Here is a 21501-nt window from a genome sequence, read left to right on the forward strand (position 1 = left end):
AGGTGACCTTGGGTCTGACAAAGAGACGGACATACAAAAAACTGACATGGGACGAGACATGATTGACATATGAGAAACTGACATATTAGGTGATGTGGGAGGAGACAAGAGTGACGTAGGAGGAACGGATGTACAAGGGCCACTAAAAATAGCAGAAAATTCAGAAACTACCGAGGCCCAATTTCAAAGTAAAATGAGGAAAATTTGCTAAAATTATACAAAATCATGCCAAAATATGATGTCAAAATCCATGTCTGTAGAAATTCAGAGACATTTGAGAACTTCTCTGATAAGTTTGATTTATCCAATGAGGAGAGGAATCAATTATTTAAAATGTGGATTCCTGTGACATTTTCCAGACGTTTAAATTTAATGCCCTGTGAAAATGACTCTCCTAATGAATGGGAAAATGATTCAGACAGATTAAAGTATTTGATGTACTGTGCAAAGGATTTCCCCAACATTAATGACCTTCAAAAATTAAGGATTGGTAGGAAAGAATGTATATATACATTCATGTCCATATTTGAACGGTTGTACAAAGCTCTCATTAAAAATGGAAAATTACAACAAATGATAACCACTTTTGTACAAAAATTTAAATTCTTAAATCCAGTATCTCGAGTTATTGCGTCACAAAAAAGTTTCTCTATTTAAATGTGCGCAGATGCTTGATTTCGTTAGAAAACATGAAAATCGTGAAAAGAAAATAAATCAAGCAAAATTTGTAAAACCAGAAAAGGTAAAATCTTACCAAAAGCCAATATCAAACTCTCCTAGACTGAGTCATCCCCATAATGAAATCTATGAAATACGTAGAAGATTTCATATATGTTATAAACCATATCAGATGATTCAAAAGTCAGTTTCTCCACAGAAAGAGTTAAAAATTCAAAGCTGTGACTTCTCCCTAGAAAGGAAAATGGCCGAAATTGACGGACAGAGGCAGGTGAGACGACCAGCTCACAGTGACATCAAATGTAGACTGAAAAACAGTCAGTTATCTGAGCTTTTGAATGAAAGAAAGTCTTTCCTAAATAGGGCGTTTATGGAGATTTTTGACAGAGACAGAAGATTTGGTTTAGGGAGTGGCTAAGAAAAAACTGTAATAATAATGTATCAAAATGTTATACAATGTATCATCATTATTTATATATATATAATCTTATACAGTAAAATTGTAGTTACATATTTTCTAATAGTTCATATATATATATATATATATATATATATATATATATATCTACTATATATATATACACTTGTCTAATTAAAAAATAAATTAATAAATTAGAACTTCATATATAAATTAAAGTAGCAATATTTTGATTTACATTAGAACCAACCAATATATGTATAAGATATTTAACTAATTCTGTTTCTGTATGAATTTGATGTTTAATTTTATTTCTTATATTTCCTTAGAGTTTTCATTCCAGACCAGGATTTGATCAAACAACTCTAAAATGGATTTATTTCTTTATTCACACAGGAAGTTGGAAAAAATTGCATGATTTTATGTGTATAACATTTTAAAATAATAACAATATAACTAGTTGAATTATTATATGTAACACTTATTAATTAATATCTTCTGAGCATGGAGTGATTTGAGCTTTATAACTAAAGTAGCTTTACAGTATGACATGTGACAGCTGCAGCCTTTGAACTTTGAGCAAATAGTATAGGATCCCATTCATTCTATTTTCAGCTGATGTAACTTAAAACCTGGCAGCAAGTAAAAAAAGAATCTAAGACATTTCTATTTTTGCAAATCCAGAGCATTTTTTTTCCCCAAGTGTCTTAAATTTCAGTGACTTACTCTCATATTATATTATATGTACTTAGGGAATATTCAAAGAAATATTAACACATTAAATTTAATAGTTTACTATGTGCATTAATAATTAGGATACAACAAATTTTGGGTTAAATATATATATATCTATAACTTTGTATGTGGAACGTATGGGTTGAACAGATCTGTGAATGTCAGAGTGAATATGACAGACGAGTAAATCAGCAGCTGCTAAGTGTGATTGGTGTGACAGAGGCCTCATGAGTGTAAGGAAAAAAAAAAGTTTCTTTATGTAAAGGTACACACACACATATTTAATTCTGAGAAAAATATGATACATAATTAAGTATTATCTACATTATATATATATATTTCTATATTTCTTTAGTAATTATTATTTCTTGATTTAGCTAATAGTGGATAAGGACAACCACACATCAATATGGTTTACAAAGCAAATTTACATTTAGAATAATTTTTCCACATGATAATTTTATAGTATGCAAGGATATTATTATTTTTAATGGTTACCTAAATAGGTACACACCTCTTCATACAAATATATGCTACACATTGATATGAAATTTATGCAGAATATTTATAGAAGAATAATTATTTTTAATTTGGTTCTGATATATACATAAATTATTTTATAAAATAATATTTTTTGATATTAAAGGGGGAAAATGTGTTTTTGATCCTGATTACATAATCACTTTTGATCAATACTTATTGTTCACACATTTTAATGAAGAAGAAATATTAATAAGGTACAATGGTATAATTAAGAAGGGTATTACATGCAAAGTTGCATCATTTAATCATTTTTGGTAATACAAGGTTATGAAAAATATGAAATCATCCAGATAATGGAAATATAAGGGTATTTTTTATGAAGAATATAATTACTCTACATTTGTCATCAACATATAAAGGCCTTATTTTAATTTTTATTCTTATTTTTATTCTTAATTTTATTTTTCATTTTTACATTTTATTCTTACTTCTTATTTTTCCATTTTTCATTTTTAATACTCATTTTTTGATTTTATTTCAGTTCAATATCTCAATTGAGAAAACACATTAATATTTAATAAAGTAATGTCTAATACAAGAATATTGCTTCATTAAATATAATGATATGAATTAATATAAGAAGGAAAATGTTTCAATTTTCTGAGTAAACACAACAACTCATTCATTCATTCATATATTTATTCATTTTGGTCCATGAGTATACATTCATTGGTATTATTGGTTTAATAAAGATATAAACACTTGTTTCAAAACACACTGACACCTATGGGTTGGAAAAGGTAATTACACCTATGACATAAAAATATTCTATCACATGGAGAACTTGATTAATAATGAATTACTATTAGGGTTGAGCGATTATGTTCTGTTCGAGTATGCTCGGGCCGAGCTCCGAGTATTTACAGCTGCTCGGTGATCAGGTTAAATCGCTCCCGTGTGCATGATTTGCAACTGTTTGGCAGCTTTATTACATGGGAGGAATGTGTAAGAAATAGACATTCCTCACATGTAATAAAACTGTCAAACAGTTGCAAATCATGCACAGGGAGCGATTTAACCATATCACCGAGCAGCTGTAAATACTCGGAGCTCGGCCCGAGCATACTCGGCGAAAAGGTTAACAGAACATACTCGCTCAACACTAATTACTATATATTATTGTTTATTATTCCAAACATAATTTATGTAATATTTTGATAATAATTAGATGGATATTATTGAATGCTATGGTACGCTGTGATATTATAGGTTAGGAAAATTGCCAGATTTGGTATCAGATTAGGGAATGAAGACTTCAATCAAGACATTGCAATTATGGATTCTATCTTAATAAAGACTTTTAATATTTATAAATCAAAGAGATTCTCAAAAGTTATAAGAAGAAGCAACCGATATCCGGAAGTCGCAGAAGGTAACAGGTGTGAATGCTGCATGATAATAGACTGTGTCAAATACATACAATACATTCACACCACTGATAACCAGGACGGCAGAGGACGATGATCCTAAATGAACTGGGTTGTGTTCAAGTTTCATCACGTTCCAGTGGTTTATTATCACCTGCAACGCTTCAATGAAATCTGGTGAACAGATAATACCTGACATATGTGTCCTGTACATTAAGGACTGAGTACTGGTTATGGTGCTAGATAAAGCAGGGAAGTGTCAAGTTAACCCTTGCTTTGCTGACCAAAGACGTCACCTCTGCTTCAAAAGTGACACGAAACCAGTGCGGACATATGGAAGATTCTAGAATATCCAACGTAAGTCCAGGTGACATCGCACAGATATTAAAGCTACATTTCATCCATGGACTTTGTTTTCTTATCAACTGACACACATGATCTTTCTAATAAAGAGTACAGTTTATGGACTGAACAATAATGAACACAATTATGGACTGTACAATATCTACACGCTATAATTTATTTCAAAGGAGTTTTCATCTAAAGACTGTGTTATAAAAGAACCAAGAAGACGACGAGACGACGACCCGATGACATCAGATGATGACGATTGGACCCGTGATTACTTCGATTTAGATTTAGGGAAGTATAATTATACATGTTAAATGAATATTAGTCACGGCTTACCATAACATGAATTCACATCATTATATAACAATAATCCGATATTATTATTATTATTATTATTATTTTTATTATGGAGATTAAATGATATTACCAAGGAAGAAGAAGAAAACAATGATTGTTATCCTAATGATGAACCTATCTTCTTTTCCGGTTTTTCAGTTGAAGTCTGTCATCCTCAAAAAAAAGGGGGGATTGTTAAATATTAATTATGGATATTCATTTTATTCTTAATTCTGAGTTCTGTACATAAGATGGCATCAGCCATCGTTTCTAGCTGACATGCGCTGTTTGTGTATTTTTGGTTCAGCACCATAATTAGAAGAACAGGTGCCATATGACCGCGCTATAAAAGCCCATGCTGCAGAAAGGGGGGGCACTTGCCATTCCACAGAATACAGGATGAGGATCCGTTTGTAAAGCAGCACCTGACGTAGGGCCCAGGAAACACGTTCTTTACCCGGACACACGTGCTGGATCCCAGGAAAAGATGGGTGAATCTCAACAATTAAGCTAATTATGGACAAATGGACAATCACTCTGTAACTATCTAATTATTGTATGTACCTGCTGCAATCTGATTCTTTTTAATGGACAATCCAATAATAAATCGATACTTTTTTTATAAGAAAATCTTGATATTGATACTTTGCGAAGTCCTCGATAGAGAAAAATAATACAGAAAGAAGTATTTATTTAACAATTGACTTCTATTGGGTTTTGGTTCCGGGGTCAATTCGAGATCAAGTTCAATCCCAAACCGCACTTTTACGTCTGGTTCAGCTGAACCCAATGAACCCTAAAATCCATGGGTCCGCTCATCCCTACACCAGGGCAATCAGGAAGAGCACCAGAATTGGTGCATATAATGTGATGCGTCAATTCTCGGGCAGCTGCAGGCTGTTATTTTTAGGCTGTGTAGCGGGAAATATCCATGGACCTTTTTAGCCTAATAATATAAACTCGCAGCTTTACCTTTGCTGGTTACCAAAAATAGGGGGGACCCTACATCATTTTTTTTCATTCATTCATTTATTAACAATTTGGTTATCAAAAATATGGGGACCTCATGTTTTTTTAATTATTTATTTATTTACTTCCCAGCAGCGACCTGGGAGTCAGAGATGTGTCCAAGCATTTTCAACATGCTATTCCCATTACATCTTAGCGCTGTTTCCATCCATTTCAGCAATTTTTCTGCCCCCCCTTTTCCCACAGCCATCCTGCTAGGGTCTTCAGTAAAAATTCTTACGTTTCCCATTGACTTCCGTTATACTCGTTAAGTGAGTCGAGTCCGTCCGACCTGCTCGGTTCGAGTAATGAGCATTTTAGTGCTCACTCATCACTAATACCAAGATGTCCTTGCACAGGTGAAGCAAAACTGGCCCAAACCATGGTACTACCACCATTGTTTTTTATCAGATGGTATAAAAATGCAGCATTTTTCTCTCTCATATAAGCTAAAAAGCCTCATTTCTCACTTATCTGCCCACAAAAGATTTTCCAATAGGCTTATTGCTTGTACACTATAGCAAGCTGAAAATAGCTGCAATGACCAGTGGCATTCTTCTTAAAATCTTTCCGTGCACACTAGGGTGACAATGTGTTCTATAGAAAAAATAAAAATTTGTTTTATTCAAAGTCTCACCCCCTTTAATTCTTACACATAATAAGAAATATCCTTTAAAAAATCATTTATTTTGGTTGTGTTTAAAAGGTGACTCAATGTCCTCAAGATCAACCCTTGAACACTTACAGGGAATCCGTCACCCCCTAGGACTTATCTGACCTCCAATATGGAAATATAGAAATGTAAATCTATACCCACCTGTATGCTTCATATTACAGGTCTGGTTGCGCCGCAGAGTCACTGTCACTGTGACTCCCCGGCGCCTGCGCAGTCACTGTCACTGTCACTCCCCGGCGCCTGCGCACAAGATCACTGCTGAAAACAACATAGCCGGGAGAGAAAAATGTGCCTTGCGTTAAAGGTGATGTGCGCATGCGCAGGACTAGGAATACGAGACTGCATGTCACAGGGCACTATGACGTGCAGGGGAGGGGGGGACATTGTAATTCACAAAGTAGGCGGGGATTTCGTCTTGTCCCCGGCCCGCAAGCATCAGAAAACGGATTGAATAAAAAGCAATTTCAAAGCAACAAGTCCTCTAACATGAGGCATACAGGTATGAATAGATTCACATTTCTTATCACCTGTATGCCCATATTTGAGGTCAGATAAGTCCCAGGGGGTAACAGATTCCCTTTAACAGCTGTTATAATAGGATTTGTGTAGTTTTAATATAGAGCAGCAATAAGGGCCCCACCGCTCCTTGAAAATCTCTCCAATTATTTGTAAAGAATATTTAATATTATTATTAGTTTATATTTCCTGTTACAAAGAAAACTTGCCAGATTACAGACAACATTCAGTATTATTCATTGTTTTGGGTAAGTCTAATCTCTAAATATTTACGCGGCAGTCTACACCACTCCCATCGTGTCTTTTACTGTCTAATTAAATTTTTGCTTGAAATTCACTTACTTTATAATAGTATTTGCAAATGTTGATGAGCGATATTAGGGTGATACTAGGTTAAAGTGAAGTTTATGTTACTCGACACGACCAATAGTTACACTGGTACAAAATGATTGTGCGTTGCTTTTGCAATAGAAACTGCAGAAAGAACTACTGAGTTTGCTGTGTGGGTACCACATTCACTAGCTAATTATTGCAAGTGTGTTTGATAAATTGTGACCGGCGTCAACAGGTCCAAATATGAAGATGTTAGAGAGATTTTCAGCTGCCTGAAATCAACTGGATAAAACCAAGTTTTTGGCTGGAATGGAAGATGACAGTTTCAACTTAGCTAGGTCCACTTAAGGATTGGCAAGTTGAATTTTGCACAATGCCATCCAAGAGATGATTACAAGAATTGTTAACACTGGCTCTCCTGTTCCTTGGTTCGCTGGCAAACCCAGACGTACACATCGACACTCCAGGCGCCTACCATTGGGCCCGATGGATGGTCAAAGTGATATGAAGATCTTCAGAGCATATGTTTTGTCACCAATTTTGTTTAACATTGAAAGAGTTAAAAAATCTCCGTCAATTTTGCACTTTTACTGTCCGCTTACACTTGAAGGCCTGGTACCTCTCTGCCACATCGCTGTAAAATGACTTGACATTACTGCAAGAACTTGTAGCAAACAAAGGAATCAACGCGCCTGTTGCTGAGGCAGCAATAAAAACTTTCAACAGACACCTGTGGCACCTCATTGAGATTATGGTGGGTCTGGCTTTTTTGACAGTGAGGTTCCAACAACAGAAAAGGTTGAGATGGCTATGGAGAAGGAAGACAACGATCTCTGCTCAACTCGCATGAAGCTTGCCAAAGACCTTGTGTCACAAAAAAAAGCTTCATCACTTCATGACGTCCAGCACAAAAAACTGTTTGTTGCACTGGAAATAAACCAAGATTTTCTTCATCAAGATCCTTGTCTGTGACACACCAATACAAATCACATTGATGCATCCTCAAAAGTCGCCGGATTGAAAATCGTGAATTGTGACGCCAGACGCTCCATTGCACTCATGAGTACATTCAATTCATCACTGAGCACTCAAGAAGACCAGAAACCATTTATTCTCCAGTGTGTGGAGAAGAATCGCCATAATTATCCTGAACCTAATAAAGTGTGTTTTGTTAAAAAAAAGTGAAACCATGAAACTACTGTAAAATTGTACATTCACTTTGCTGCAAGACATTACAAATGATTGTTAGTTTTGTGATGATTGAGCCACCAGTAAACAATGTTGCAATGTTACGAAATTTTGTGTATGTTACAATCACACCAAAGGGAATTATTCCCAGGGGTGAGACCTAACAATTTACACAAAAAATGTTTGACTATCACCCTTATGCACACCATTGGAGCATCATTGTGTATGCGTGTGTTAAGAGAGAGGGGCTGTGGGGATATTAAACAGTGTGGGTCCACATACTGTTTTTGGGCTGTGGGGGCCCTCATACTGCGTAGATAGCTGTGGGAGCAATCATATTGCATGGAAGGGACCTCATACTGTGTGTAAGGCAGTGGGGGTCCTCATACTCAATGTTGGGACAGTAGGAGACTTCATATTGTATCTGAGGGCCCTCATACTTTGTTAGAAGATATCGGTGATATTATACTGTCTGAGGGAGCTTTAACATGGCTTGTGGTATCTGTGGAGGCCATCGTATAGAGTGTGGGGCTGTGGGGGCCCTTGTACTTTGTCGGGGTCTGTGGATGATATTATACTGTGTGTGGGAGCCCTAACACTGCCCGTGGGATCTGTAGGGGACATCATATTGTGTTTGGGAGGTATAATGCTTTTTGGAGGACTGTGGAAGCCCTCATTCTGCATTTTGTTGTTGTAGAGGACATTATATTGTGTGTAGGAGCCCTCATACTGCCTGTGGGGGGCCTTCTTACTGTGTGTGGGTACTGTGGGGTTCTTCATATTGCCTGTGCAATACATTGTACTGTGTGCGGCAATGTGTGGGCCCTCATACTCCTTGTGGGAACTATCATACTGTGCATAGGGGGGATGTGGAATCACAATTTGTGGGGAGCACTGTTGCGTCATCATGCAGTATGGGTGGGCCATTTTTGTGAGTATTATAATATATATATTATAAGGGCCATGAAAGGGTTATAGTAGTGAGTAAGAACATTAAGGGGCTTGAGTAATGGCATAATTACTGTGTACCTGACGCAATACATGACCCTCTCCGATTTCAAAAGTTGGGAGGTATGACCCCGCCTACTCTGCCAAATATTTTTTTTTATAGGGGCATGCGGAGGGGGGTCAAATTAGGACTTTTGCTACGGGGCCCCATGATTTTTATATACACCACTGCCTGGAGAAGGTAATATTGGTTTTGAATTTCCATGCATTTTATACAGTCTGTCTGAATGTAGATTGGTGGAGTCCAAACTCTTTAGAGATAGTTCTGTAACTTTTTCCAACCTCATGATCATCAGCAACACTTCTTCTAGGGTCCTCATAAATCTTTTTTGTTTGTGCTATGATACACTTCCAGAAATATGTTGCGTAGTGAAGACTTTGAGATAAACCGTTTTTTTAAATAAAACTGGTCTGTATCTTGATTTACTGTGTTAGCATCCTACTGTATTGAGGGGCATCATACTGTAATGCAGAGAAAGGAAGACATCATACTGTATTGGGGGTACTGTGGTGGTCTTACTTCATTGTGGCACTTCGTCAGTCTTACTGTTTTGTGTGGCACTGGGGTGGCATCATATTGTGTATGAGGTTCGCTGTGGGGGTATCGTAATGTATGCGAGGGGCACTGTCAGTGTGTGATGAGAATGTGGGGGCATTCACATGAAAATTTGCATTCCTAGCAAAGATCCAGCCTTCACAAGTGATTTGAATAAAAATAAGTTTATTTGGAATAAAAGTTACAATTATAAAGGGATACATATACAAAATAGATACCAAAAATACCTGTGCACGGAGACCCCATGATGACACGTCTGATCTGTTATCTAGAGAGTGCAGTATTTAAAGGTAATCTGTCACCAGGTTTTCGCTACCCAATCTGAGAGCAGCATGATGTAGGGAAAGAGACCATGATTCTAGTAATGTATCCTTTCCTTTGCTGGGATCTGCACTTTCATCTGCTGTCGATCTATCTGTTCTCTGAATGCTGAGCTATGTATGTATCCTCACCACCCACACCCAGTGGTGGGATTGGGGGGATTCTCCCAGGCTCTATGGAACTGCTTGTTAAAATAGCAAGATGACTTAGATCATCAATATCGCTGAAGGTGCACCATGGAGTGATGTTCATTGGGTGAAAAATAAGATAAGAGAGCCAGTATAAACGCTGTATCTCTCCATACTACCATATAAAATGTTCATGCAAGGTCTATTAAGCCCTTCCTGACATCTACGACTGGCTGCATCCAGGGGGAGAGTAGACACAGATCTACGTCAATCATGATGATTACAATTCACTCCCATAGAAGGAGTTACAGAAACAGAAGAGCAAGTGTCCTCCATGAGTACATTCCATGTACGCCATGTCTGCAGTCAGCCAACCAGGAGGTAATTTAAAGAGGACCTATCGCCTGTCTGCGACTGCCCTTTTTATTTAAGAAAACAATGAACAACCACAAATTGGTGATTTTACCAAATAACATGTATTGAAAAAAAGCTGCCCTAAAAGACCTGATTTTCCAGCAAAAGTCAGATCCAAATTTCCAGGTTGCTTGATCCCAACACCTTCCGTGACCCCCCTCAGAGTGAAAGCATGAGATCTCACACATTGATCTAAACAAGCACTGCTTCATCTTTTACTAAGCAGTTACCCACCAGCAACCGCTCTGATATTACCATTCGGTAACCACTTAGTAAAGGATGTAGCAGAGCTGGGTTTGTTCAAAGTGCGATATCTCACATATTTAACAGTTAATACAGTTAATGGGACCACAGATGGATGTGAGATCCCACTTTGCATGTTGGGGTCCACAACCCGAAGTTCAGGGCCAACTTTTGCTAGAAAGTCAGGTTCTTTACGACAGCATTTTTTATTTTATATTTGTTATTTACTAAAATCATTAATTTAGGGCCTCAAATTGTTTTAACTAAAAAATGCAGCCATAGTACCTTAGCACATCTTCCCAACACTTTGGAAATTACCTAAAGAATAAAATAGAGATAGTTGCACCCATACAGATGCTCCTGTGTATAATGTCACCGGTTATCACTGTATTACTTGTACACTTACACTATATACTGAGTTCCTGTATATAATGTCACTGGTGATCACTGTATTACCTGTACACTATATACCGCGCTTCTGTGTATGTCACCAGTGATCCATGTTTTACTGCTACTCTATAAACTATATACAGAGCTCATGTGTATGATGTCACCAGTGATCACTTATTACCTGTATATTATACTCTATATACAGAGCTCCTGTGTATAGTGGCACTGGTGATCAATGTATTACCTGTACACTATACACCATATACAGAGCTCCTGTGTATAATGTGACTGATGATCACTGTATTACCTGTACACTATATACTATATACAGAGCTCCTGTGTATAATGTCACCAGTGATCCCTATTTTACCGCTACTCTATAAACTATATACAGAGGTCATATGTATGTCACCGGTGATCACTGTATTATCTGTACACTTACACTATATACTATATAAAGAGCTCCTGTATATAATGTCACTGGTGATCACTGTATTACCTGTTGTAAGGTTGCTAACGGACACATAGTTGATGGGAGGTATGTATCACAGAGGTGGTTGTCCTCTGTAATGTAATCCGGAATGTTGCTCTAGTGCACCTAAGCACTAATTGGACAGTTTGGTGCACCTGGAACGGGGTTACAGGTAGTTGGAGAGATGGGCGGGTCTGGCTACTCACATACCTCACCTCTGGGTGTGGTTAAGATATAAAATGGAGGCCATTGTTTGGCACATGGTCTGTGTGTTTGGAGGAAGAAGGCCTCTGGTGTATTGTGGTCTCCCGACTGAGCCAGTGGACAGGATGCTATGCAGCCTGTGAGCCCACAGGACTGGCTAACCAGAGGCTTTGCCTAAAGGACTCTACTTTGTTTTTCCTGAACTAAAGGCTGTTTGTTTTCCCTTCTGCCTGGTTTATGCAAGAAACCGACACGGACATTTAAAGGAAAGAGCTTCCTGTTTGCCTCGCACCCAAGTGAGTAGAAACCCCACACTATATACCATATACAAAGCTCCTGTGTATAATGTCACCAGTGATCCCTGTTTTACCGCTACCCTATAAACTATGCACAGAGGTCATGTGTATGTCACCGGTGATCATTGTATTACCTGTATATTATACTTTATATACAGAGCTCCTGTATACAATGTCACTGGTGACCACTGTGTTAGCTGTACACTATATACAGAGCTCCTGCGTATAATGTCACCCAGTAGTGATGAGCGAGCATGCTCGTAACTCGAGATTTAAGAGCATGCTTGGGTGTTTTCCCGAGTATCTTTGGCGTGCTCGAATGTTATATTTGAGTTACTGAATGAGCATGATTTGCGACTGTTTGACAGATTTAATAAATGTGAGAAATGCCTGTTTGTTTGGCATTCCTCACATGTATTAAAGCTGTCAAACAGTCACAAATCATGCACATACAGTGACTCAAACTCAACATTCGAGCATGCCGCAAATACTCGGTGAGTACCAGAGCATGCTCGCCAATAGAGTTACCAATACATGCTCGCTCATCACTAGTCACCAGTAATCCCTGTTTTACCGCTACTCTATAAACTATATACAGAGCTCCTGTATATAATGTCACTGGTAATCACTGTATTACCTGTGCACTATACACCAAATACAGAGCTTCTGAGTGTAATGTCACTGGTGATCACTGTATGACCTGTACACTTGTACTATATACAGAGCTCCTGTGTATAAAGTCACTGGTGGTAACATTAGTGTTATTTGTATTGTGGTTTTTATTAATGATCATTGTAGCATCCGGTCACTGTGTGGTGGTAATATGTCACCTGGTCACGATGTAGCGGTATTTGTCCCTTGTATGTGGTATTATTCTGTCACTGTGTGATGGTTATATGTGGTCTGTTCACAGTGTGGCAGTATTTGTCCCTTGTATGTGGTATTATTCTGTCACTATATGGTGGTAAAAAGTGGTCTGGTCATGGTGTGGTGGTTTTTGTCCCTTGCATGTGGTATTATTCAGTCACTATGTTGTGGTAATATGTGGTCTGGTCAGGGTGTGATTTTTTTGCGCATATTTGGCCTATGGCTGTTGAGGCCAGAGATTAGGTGCTGCAGACAGCTGAGGTGACTGATGGACAGATCATCTTTTCCATTTTAAGCAGAGTTCGTTTAGTACTAATTTTCAAAAGTTGTAGAAAAAAAAACCTTTAATAGTATACACCATACTAAGAAGTGACTGATTGGAATAATGATAGGAAACAGTCATACTATAAGACTATAAATGATGGCACAGATGGGGTAAGAATGGAATGGTGTATTTACTTTTAGCTACTGCTACTTGTATTTTGTGGTTGAAGAAAGTGTGTGAAAATTGGTGTGGCTTCAAATAGGTGTGACTTTTTGCATAGGCATGGTTTGCGAACACAAACAAAAACTGTTAAAAATTTGAATCCCGCCCTTGCCCACACCAGATATTGATAGCTTTCTGTTTACACTGTGGATAGGCAGAGAGCTGCCAATCAGAGCTCATAAATATGGATGACTACATGGCAGCAAGTTTATTAATCCTCTAATGATAATGTTATGCTGATAAACAATGATGTTCTAAAATCTAGAGCATTCTGCTCAGTAATTTACAAATCTCTTGAATCATTGCCTCTGTTTCTATGCTGCTATGCTGCAGGTGACAGATTCTTTTTAAAGCGAACCTGTCAGCAGGATTTAGCACTATAAACTAAAAGGTATGGCCATAATGGAGCTATTAATCAGATTAAACCAATACCTTTGGTGAAGGAAAATGATAAGTTGTTCCTGTTTAATCATGGTTTTAAGTTTTCTTCTTCTGATGTCTTCTGTGCATCGGGGCGGGCTGGGTCTTTCTCTGCTCCGGCCCCTTCGCCTGCCTCCTGTGTTCCTCAGTGACCTGCTTCCATTATGAAATTTCGCATCACTACTCACATTATCGGCAAGGCCTGAGCGTGCGCAGTTGGAATCCACGGCCATTTTTCTTTGTTGTCAATAAAATGGCGCTGGAAATGGCCCATGCACAGGTCGAGATCTCGGCTCAATGACGTCTTCAACGAGTCGACATCTCAATCTGCGCATGCGCCACAGCTTAAAACCATGATTAAACAAGAACCACTGATCAGATTCCTTCATCAAAGGTATCGATTTAATCAGAGTAATAGAGCCATTAAATCCTAAAGCTAAATCCTGCTGACGGGTCTCTTAGTCAAAATTCTTGCTTACAGCTTCTGCACACACCCAAAACAAAATGATTTTGCACATTATTAACAATCAAAACAATGAAGCGATCCATAAATAGCTAAGTTTTCAAGGATCGTTTTATGCTTAATACACCAAAATACTGTTCTCATGCCTCATCTATCAGTTCTCTAAATACTGAACTATGTATATCACCCCCCCTACACCAGTTATTGACAGCATTCTTTTTATACTGTGCATAGGCAGAGAGCTGCCAATCAGAGCTCTGGAATATGGATGACTACTTGGTGTAATGTCAGCGCCGGCGTTCCTAAACGATTCCCCTTCCTCCTCCATTCCCCGCCAATGCTTCTTCCTTCTAGGACCTGTGCACAACATTCAGGTCTCCCAGGAGTGCACTTATGGCGTGCGTGCTTCCCGCTTCTTAAAGGGGAGAGCACTCACTTCACAAAATGTCCCCAACCAATTGTGGTGATACATTAAGAACTTAAGGCACTCTCCCTTATAGGGAGGTGTCTGACCAACATTAGTACATTTTATGTGTGTACTTGCTTCCCTGTTAGATCCTCTATATCCGTTCTGCCCAAACCTGATTCTGTTCGACCCCGTCTGTACCTGATCCTGATACTCGAACCTGCCTGGCCCGTTCCTCTCCCTCCCCTGTCCTTTCCGAACCAGTACCTGTGTTCCTGTACCTGAGCCACTCCTGTGTGCCTGTCTACACCAGCCGTGCAGTACTCCCTTAACTGTTCCAGCGGCCGTCCTGTCTAACCAGCTGCACTGCATAAAATAGTCCTGTGAACCAGCTCCAGTCCTACCAGCTACCCCCAGTCCGAACCTCCATCCCTGTCCTCTTGGGCTTAGCTGCTACGGTACCAGGGCCTATCCTGGAGTGGTACCTTGCGACCACCTGCGGCTCAAGTCTAACCACACCATCAGGTGCTCTAGTGAAGAACTAGGTGGTCACTTAGTTAAGTCCCTCCAGGCTCTCCCCAGTGCACGGCACAGTGGTTCCACATCCACCAGCATGACAAGTGGCGGCAGGTTTACTGGTCCTCTAATGAAAACCTGCTGCTAAAAAAAATGATTTTATAAAATCTAGAGCAAGCAGCTCAGTAATTCACACATCTTTTGAATCAGTGTCTCTGACCCTATGCTACTCTCAGAATTGGTACCAAAAACTTAGTGACAGATTCCCTTTAAGTCAAAATTCTGGCTCATAGCCATGAAGCTTCTGCACGCACCCAAATCAAAATAATTTTAAACATTTTCAACAATCAAAGCCTCATAAGTAAAATATTTACAGCACTCTGAACATGGAATGGATTCTCCCTCATGTGAGTTCTCTGATGTTCAACTAAAAATGATTTCTGTTTAAAAGATGTCCCACAACCTGAACATGAATATGGCTTCTCCCCTGTGTGAATTCTCTGATGCGAAACTAGATTTATATTTCAATGAAAATATTTCCCACATTCTAAACATAAAAATAACTACTCCCCTGTGTGAATTTTTTGATGTGTAACCAGATTTCCTTTACGATTAAAATGTTTCCCACATTCCAAACATGAAAATGGCTTTTCTCCTGTGTGAATTCTCTGATGGCTAATAAATTTGTATTTCTCGCTAAAACACGTCCCACATTCTGAACATGAAAATGGCTTTTCCCCTGTGTGAATACTCTGATGTGCAACAAGATTTGCTTTCCTACAAAAACATTTCCCACATTCCAAACATGAAAATGGCTTTTCCCCTGTGTGACTTCTCTGATGTGTAACAAGATGTGATTGACAATTAAAAAAATTCCCACATTGCAAACATGAATATGGCTTCTCTCCTGTGTGAATTCTCTGATGTATAACAAGATTGTATTTATTGCTACAACATTTCCCACATTCTGAACATGCAAATGGCTTCTCCCCTGTGTGAATACTCTGATGTGCAACAAGATGTGCTTTCCTATTAAAACATTTCCCACATTCCGAACAAGAAAATGGCTTTTCCCCTGTGTGAGTTCTCCGATGTGCACCAAGACCTGCTTTACTACTAAAACATTTCCCACATTCTGCACATGAAAATGGCTTTTCCCATGTGTGAGTTAACTGATGTCTAACAAGATTTGCTTTGCAATAAAAACATTTCCCACATTCCAAACATGAAAAAGGCTTTTCCCCTGTGTGAGTTCTCTGATGTGCAACTAAATATGTTTTTTGACTAAAACATTTCCCACATTCTGAACATAAAAATGGTTTTTCTACTGTGTGAATTCTCTGATGGTTAATAAATATGGATTTCTCACTAAAACATTTCCCACATTCTGAACATGAAAATGGCTTTATGCCTGTGTGAATTGAATGATGTGCAACAAGACCTGCATTACTACTAAAACGTTTCCCACATTGTGCACATGAAAATGGTTTTTCCCCTGTGTGAACTCTCTGATGTCGAACAAGATACGTTTTGCAATAAAAACATTTCCCACATTCCAAACACGAAAAAGGCTTCTCCCCTGTGTGAATTCTTTGATGTGTAACAAAATTTCTTTTTTGACTAAAACATTTCCCACATTCTGAACATGAAAACGTTTTCTTCTCTACGTGACCCATTTGTTTAACAAATTTTCTGTAACTTTTCTTTTCCATAATGGTCTTTGATGAAGCAGAAGAAAGGACCCATTCAATAGGATCAGGTGATAGATCTTTGCTGTGAAAAGCTGAATGTATATCTAGGTTAATGGCATGTTCTTCATATGTATCTGGTTTAATAACATGATCATCTGCTGTAAAATCTGAAAATATCAGATTTCCCTCTGAACTCCTGGTACAGTCATCTGCCAAGAATAAGATTGATTTTATTTTTTATAAAAAGTGCCTTTAAATGATGTATATTATATATATTTAAAACGTCTCCTTGCAAACTTCCTATATTGTTTTCTTTCACTTTTTCATTGTTGAAGTTGTCTAATCCATATATTGATATTTCAATATGCCCCTCATTAATTTTTTCCAGTTACATGTTTAGTAGAGTCTCATAAAGGAGGCCTTAGGCCTCAATCACATATATTTTTCACTGACTAAAAAAAAGTGAGAGAAAAATGACCTTTTACTGTGAGTCAATATCCATCTTTGGTCCATGTATCAGTTTTTACAATCTGGGTATCATTTGTTTTTTTTTCTTACTAAAATAAATAAAAAAATGTATATATCTATTTATATATATGGGTGCTTCTCACAAAATTAGAATATCATCAAAAAGTTAATTTATTTCAGTTCTTCAATACAAAAAGTGAAACTCATTATATAGAGTTATTACAAACAGAGTGATCTATTTCAAGTGTTTATTTCTGTTAATGTTTATGATTATGGCTTACAGCCAATGAAAACAGAAAAGTCATTATCTCAGTAAATTAGAATAATTAACAAAAAACACCTGCAAAGGCTTCCTACGCATTTAAAACGGTCCCTTAGTCCCTTTGTTTCTGTAGGCTCCACAATCATGAGGAAGACTCCTGACTTGACAGATGTCCAGAAGGCCCTTACACACTCCACAAGGAGGGTAAGCCACAAGTCATTGCTAAAGAAGCTGGCTGTTCACAGAGTGCTGTATCCAAGCATATTAATGGAATGTTGAGTGGAAGGAAAAAGTGTGGTAGGAAAAGGTGAACAAGCAACCAGGATAACCGCAGCCTTGAAAGGATTGTAAAGAAAAAGCCACTCAAAAATTTGGGGGAGATTCACAAGGAGTGGACTGCTGCTGGAGTCATTGCTTCAAGAGCCACCACACACAGACGTATCCAGGACATGGGCTACAAGTGTCGCATTCCTTGTGTCAAGCCACTCATGACCAACAGACAACGCCAGAAGCATCTTACCTGGGCCAAGGAGAAAAAGACCTGGACTGTTGCTCAGAGGTCCAAGGTGTTGTTTTCAGATGAAAGTAAATTTTGCATTTAATTTGAAAATCAAGGTCCCAGAGTCTGGAGGAAGAGTGGAGAGGCCACAATCCAAGCTGCTTGAGGTCTAGTGTGAAGTTTCCACAATCAGAGATGGTTTGGGGTAGCCATGTCATTTGCTGGTGTAGGTCCACTGTATTCTATCAAGACCAAAGTCAGCGCAGTCATCTACTAAGAACATTTTAGAGCACTTCATGTTTTCCTCTGCCGACAAGCTTTTTGGAGATGGAAATTTCATTCTCCAGCAGGACTTGGCACCTGTCCACACGGCCAAAAGTACCAATACCTGGTTTAAAAACAACAGTATCACTGTGCTTGATTGGCTAGCAAACTCGTCTGACCTTAACCCCATAGAGCAGGGTTCCCCAACTCCAGTCCTCAAGGCCCACCAACAGATCATGTTTTCAGGATTTCCTTAGTATTGCACAGGTGATAATTCCATCACCTGCACAGGCAATAATTCCATCACCTGTGCAATACTAAGGAAATCCTGAAAACATGACCTGTTGGTGGGCCTTGAGGACTGGAGTTGGGGAACACTGCCATAGAGTATTGTCAAGAGGAAGATGAGACACTAGACCCAACAATGGAGACGAGCTGAAGGCTGCTATCAAAGCAACCTGGGCTTCCATAACACCTCAGCAGTGCCACAGGCTGATCGCCTGCATGCCACGCCGCATTGATGCAGTAATTGATGCAAAAGGAGCCCCGACCAAGTATTGAGGGCATTTACTGAACATACATTTCAGTAGGCCAACATTTCGGATTTTAAAAACATTTTTCAAGCTGTTGTTATAAAGTATTCTAATTTACTGAGATAATGTCTTTTGTGTTTTCATTGGCTGTAAGCCATAATCATCAATATTAACAGAAATAAACACTTGAAATAGATCACTCTGTTTGTAATGACTCTATATAATATATGAATTTCACTTTTTCTATTGAAGAACTGAAATAAATTAACTTTTTGATGATATTCTAATTTAGTGAGATGCACCTGTATATCTGTATGGACCAGTATATTATGCTTGCAAAGAAAAATGCTATTGAAGCTGAAGAAATTCTCTATTGCATAATGGTGAAACCTGTGGCGGACTGGTATTGTGTTTGCCTTCCATATCAGGAGTCCTAAGCTGGAATCCCCACTACTAAGAAGCTTCAAAAGTATATTTAGAGACATCTTACTGAGGACAGAGTCCAGTTTTCAACAGTACTGAGAATACAGATATACCGGTATATACTTTGTAACAGCCGCGAAGCAAGCTATGGTGCCGAGGAGAGACATCTGTGTAAGATAGTGTATTCTTTGTATAACTGCTAAATCTTTCCGTATAAAATCTACATTAACAACTGTGTGAACATACCCTAAAACATCAGAATATGATTCTACAAGCCAGTTGAGTAAAATCTGTGACTTCTCTGTGTTTTGTGGCTACTACTCACCTGTGCAGTTATCTGTAGGAATATCCTCTGTACAGGGCTCATCACCCCTCACATATGTCTCTGTAGTATTAATACATTTCACATCTTTATCCTAAAATAAAAATTGCAAAATTCACAGACAGATAAAGATGTTTGTTGAAATGATTTTGAAAAATAGAAAAGATCAAATAGTTGTAGGTCTCCTGTAAAAATTCAACCTGCCGGCTCCTAATTTTAACCAGCAGTCCCCACAACCAGAAAACTGTGAGAAGATACAGAAAACATCTAATGTGTATGATCAGTTTTATCCTGTCATCTCCACCAAGTATAAAACATACACTGAATGGCCACATTGTGAGAAGATCCAGACAACATCTAATGTCTATGATCAGCTTTATCCTGTCATCTCCATCAAGTATAAAACATACACTGAATGGCCACATTGTGAGAAGATCCAGACAACATCTAATGTCTATGATCAGCTTTATCCTGTCATCTCTACCAAGTATAAAACATACACTGAATGGCCACATTGTGAGAAGATCCAGACAACATCTAATGTCTATGATCAGCTTTATCCTGTCATCTCCACCAAGTATAAAACATACACTGAATGGCCACATTGTGAGAAGATCCAGACAACATCTAATGTCTATGATCAGCTTTATCCTGTCATCTCCACCAAGTATAAAACATACACTGAATGGCCACATTGTGAGAAGATCCAGACAACATCTAATGTCTATGATCAGCTTTATCCTGTCATCTCCACCAAGTATAAAACATACACTGAATGGTCACATTGTGAGAAGATCCAGACAACATCTAATGTCTATGATCAGCTTTATCCTGTCATCTCCACCAAGTATAAAACATCTCCTTTCCATAAAGAGAAGCTCCAATATTAAAAGGACCAAGGTCTCTAATAAATTGGCAGTTAAGTGCTTAATACTGAGGGATAAAACAAGACTGAACAGAAGACCTTCACAGTCTTCCACAAATCATTGAGGAAATTTTGTGACACCTTCTCTCCATCTACCTGATGATGCTGAGGAACATCGAGATCGTCTTGTTTACAGTCCTGTGGATGAAGAGGACGGGGACATCTCTCTGGTGTTGTCCTCTTACTGGATAGAACTGGAGGAACACATACAGGGACTGAATTCACTCTTTACATACAGATAATTATAGGACGTGTGTATTTAGTCCTCTCTATTACCTGGTGATGTGAGGGGCTGGGGAACCTCCATCATGATGTCCTTGTACAGATCTTTGTGTCCTTCTAAATACTCCCACTCCTCCCAGGAGAAATAGATGGTGACATCCTGACACCTTATAGGAACCTGACACATACAATGATACCGTCATCACCCCAACCCCTCCATAGCGTTACTGCATAATGTCCCAGCATTCCCAGCAGTGTCACCTCTCCAGTCAGCAGCTCAATCATCTTGTAGGCGAGTTCTAGGATCTTCTGGTCATTGATGTCCTCATGTATCAGGGGGTGAGGTGGAGGAGCCGTGATTGGGCTCAGGGGTCTTCCCCATCCCTCAGACACAGGGGCCTGACAGCGCTCACTAGAGGTCTTCTTCACTACTGTGTAATCCTGGTTATGGAGAGACACATTAATAAATCTCACTACAGACATTTCCAGAGTCCTCACCTCTCCAGTTCTGTCCATCTGTTATTCCCATAGATAAGAATGATGTAATGTGAC

At 38.5% G+C, this 21501-nt stretch overlaps 2 protein-coding genes across 2 annotated transcripts in view; one reads left to right on the top strand and one right to left on the bottom strand.

Annotated features, from left to right (window-relative positions):
- The window catches only part of LOC141271986 (uncharacterized), a 1184418-nt gene that overhangs the window by 499955 nt on the left and 662962 nt on the right, over positions 1 to 21501 (top strand). The gene's annotated exons all lie outside the window — the stretch shown is intronic.
- The window catches only part of LOC141271975 (uncharacterized), a 121588-nt gene continuing 115435 nt past the window's right edge, over positions 15349 to 21501 (bottom strand). Inside the window, exons 7-11 of the mRNA XM_073682230.1 lie at positions 21211 to 21390; positions 21004 to 21127; positions 20824 to 20921; positions 19806 to 19896; positions 15349 to 17240 (exon numbers count right to left, since the gene is read on the bottom strand). Of these exons, the coding sequence (XP_073538331.1) occupies positions 15904 to 17240; positions 19806 to 19896; positions 20824 to 20921; positions 21004 to 21127; positions 21211 to 21390 (1830 nt within the window). The 3' untranslated portion in view covers positions 15349 to 15903. The remainder of the gene's footprint in view (positions 17241 to 19805; positions 19897 to 20823; positions 20922 to 21003; positions 21128 to 21210; positions 21391 to 21501) is intronic.

This window comes from Phyllobates terribilis, unplaced genomic scaffold (genome assembly GCF_046119375.1).
Source record: "Phyllobates terribilis strain yellow unplaced genomic scaffold, ASM4611937v1 Scaffold_5__5_contigs__length_657084704, whole genome shotgun sequence".
NCBI classification, from domain to species: domain Eukaryota; kingdom Metazoa; phylum Chordata; class Amphibia; order Anura; family Dendrobatidae; genus Phyllobates; species Phyllobates terribilis.